We start from the raw sequence: 2,500 nt of genomic DNA, 5'->3' as shown, positions 1-2,500 counted from the left end.
GCCTGGGGGAAGAAACTCTTCCTGAGTCTCTCCGTTTTAGCCAAACAGTGAACGGTATCTCTTCCCTGAGCTGAGCAGAGAGACCAGTCCACTGCTTGGGTGGCTGGAGTCTCCCAGGATTCTGCTGGCCTTGGTCTTGCACCGCTCCCAGATAGCAAGCGGATGTGTAATGATTCTGGGTCATATATGGGCCAGAACTAAACCACAAGGGCCAGATCTGGCCTGTATATGGCCCAGATCCGCTTGCTATCTGGGCTTGGTATAGATCGTTGAGGTTAGGGAGTAGCCCCCCTAAAGCCTTACGGCCCTGCACGCTGGTGTTACCACACCAAGCGGTGATGTTCCCAGTCAGAACGCTCTCGATGGCGCAAGAATAGAAGCACCGTAGGACTTGTGGTGACTTGTCCGGTTCTCTCGGCAGGCCGTGGGGATGCTGTACCTTCACGAGGTGCTGAAGCCCATCATCAACCGCATCTTCGATGAGAAGAAGTACATCGAGCTGGACCCGTGTAAGATCGACCTGAACAAAACCAGGTACAACAGACCAGAAGCGTATTATGTCTAGGGACTGGTCACCTGATTCTCCTACCCAGTGGCAGGGATCTGTATCCAACTTTGGGGGGGACATTTACATTGACATTTTGCAAGAGTATTTTTTGGGGGGAGACATCTTCCTACGTGGCTGTATGGTCATTTGAATGCCACTACCCTAATCTAAATATTGGGGGGGACAATTTTAATGATCTCAAATATTGGGGGGGACATGTCCCCCCGGACCCCCCCAGGATCCCCGCCCCTGCTCCTACCTACCATTCACCACAGCTGGTGAAAGAAGATTTGGGTTCATAAGTGTGAGTGCATCATACTACAACATCCTGGCATTTTAAAACCCCTGACGGGCGAGACCGTTACAGAGGAATTCCCAACGAGACCGTTACAGAGGAATGCACCGTTGTCTCGTGCGAGTCGGGGAGGCGACGTCAACATCAAGACATCGTAAGGAATGTTAGAATGGGGGAAGATTGTTGCTTGGCAACTGGAGAAACCCCAGAGGTATCTCTGGGATCCTTCTCCCCCAAACGTGCCTGTGTCTGCCCAGACCTGACCTGCTGTTTGCTCCCAATGATCCCACATCTCCTCAGACTACACCTACCAACCACTTCACTAATACCATGTCAAGGATGCATGGGATATTTCCATATACTGTAATATCACTGAAAATGCATGGGATATTTCCATATACTGTAACGTCACTGAAAATGCATGGGATATTTCCATATACTGTAACGTCACTGAAAATGCATGGGATATTTCCATATACTGTAACATTACTGAAACTGCATGGGATATTTCCATATAAACAGCTGAAACACTTCCAGAGCATGTAGTTACAATGAGTGGTCGTGTTATCCAGGACATATTAGCGATTCCCTAATATACTCCTAGTTACCTTACAGCATAGTTTCCAGTATTTTCTAGTATTGTACAGTAGTATTGTACACTATTGTACAAAACCGTATTAAGGGCTTCAAGTATTGCTTGATGATTGGAGTCCTCATGTTCGGAACGCGTTCAGATCCAACAAAAGTCCCTCTCTCTCTCCCCCGCGAAGGCGCATCTCCTTTAAGGGGTCGATGTCGGAGGCGGAGGTGTGCGACAGCAGCCTGGAGGTGCTGCAGAGCTACCTGTCCTGCGTCATCGACGCCATCGTGGGCTCGGTGGCCCAGTGCCCCGCCGTCATGAGGGGCGCCTTCAAACAGCTGCACAAGAGGGTGGAGGAGCAGTTCCCCGAGCCGGAGAACGAGGTCAGTCTCTCGCGGTCGGAAGAGGGTCGAGGGTCAAAGGTCGCTGGTGGAAAAAGAGTGTGTTAATCCTTCGTTCGTCTCTTCTTCTCCGCCTCCCTCCCTCAGGATGTGAAGTATCTGTCCATCAGCGGCTTCTTCTTCCTGCGTTTCTTCGCTCCGGCCATCTTGTCGCCCAAGCTGTTCCACCTGAGGGACCAGCACGCCGACACACGCACCAGCAGAACGCTGCTCATACTGGCCAAGGTACACACTCACACACACACACACACACGCACACGCACACACATACACACACGCACAAACACACTCATACAAACGCACGCACACACTCACACACGCACTCTTTCACACACACACACTCTCACACACACGCATAAGCACACAAACACACTCATAACACAAACGCACGCACTCACACGCACACACACACACACTCACACTCTCACACACAGACTCACACACACTCTCTCTCTCACACACACACACTCACACTCTCATACACACACACACACACACTCTCACAGACTCACTGTAACTGTGAGGGCGGGTGTGTATTTTTATATGTGTGTGTGTCTGTGTGTGTGTGTGTGTCCACACACACATGACTGAACACCCAGTGATTCAGCTTGGTGGAGCCGTCGGTGTTGCTGTCCATGGTGCTTAAGTCCTGTTGCCATGGGCCCTGTACAGAGAAG

The 2,500-nt window shown here is 50.8% G+C and overlaps 1 protein-coding gene across 1 annotated transcript in view; it reads left to right on the top strand.

Moving 5' to 3' along the window:
• The window catches only part of rasal1 (RAS protein activator like 1), a gene marked incomplete at both ends in the record, with an annotated part of 17,751 nt that overhangs the window by 10,268 nt on the left and 4,983 nt on the right, over positions 1 to 2,500 (top strand). Inside the window, 3 exons of the mRNA XM_084439839.1 lie at positions 422 to 534; positions 1,613 to 1,805; positions 1,911 to 2,048. Coding sequence (XP_084295965.1) covers positions 422 to 534; positions 1,613 to 1,805; positions 1,911 to 2,048 — 444 coding nt within the window. The remainder of the gene's footprint in view (positions 1 to 421; positions 535 to 1,612; positions 1,806 to 1,910; positions 2,049 to 2,500) is intronic.

The sequence above is a fragment of the Borostomias antarcticus genome, assembly GCF_949987555.1.
Source record: "Borostomias antarcticus genome assembly, chromosome: 6".
Classification (NCBI taxonomy): Eukaryota; Metazoa; Chordata; class Actinopteri; order Stomiiformes; family Stomiidae; genus Borostomias; species Borostomias antarcticus.
This window is presented reverse-complemented; position numbering and strand designations above follow the sequence as displayed.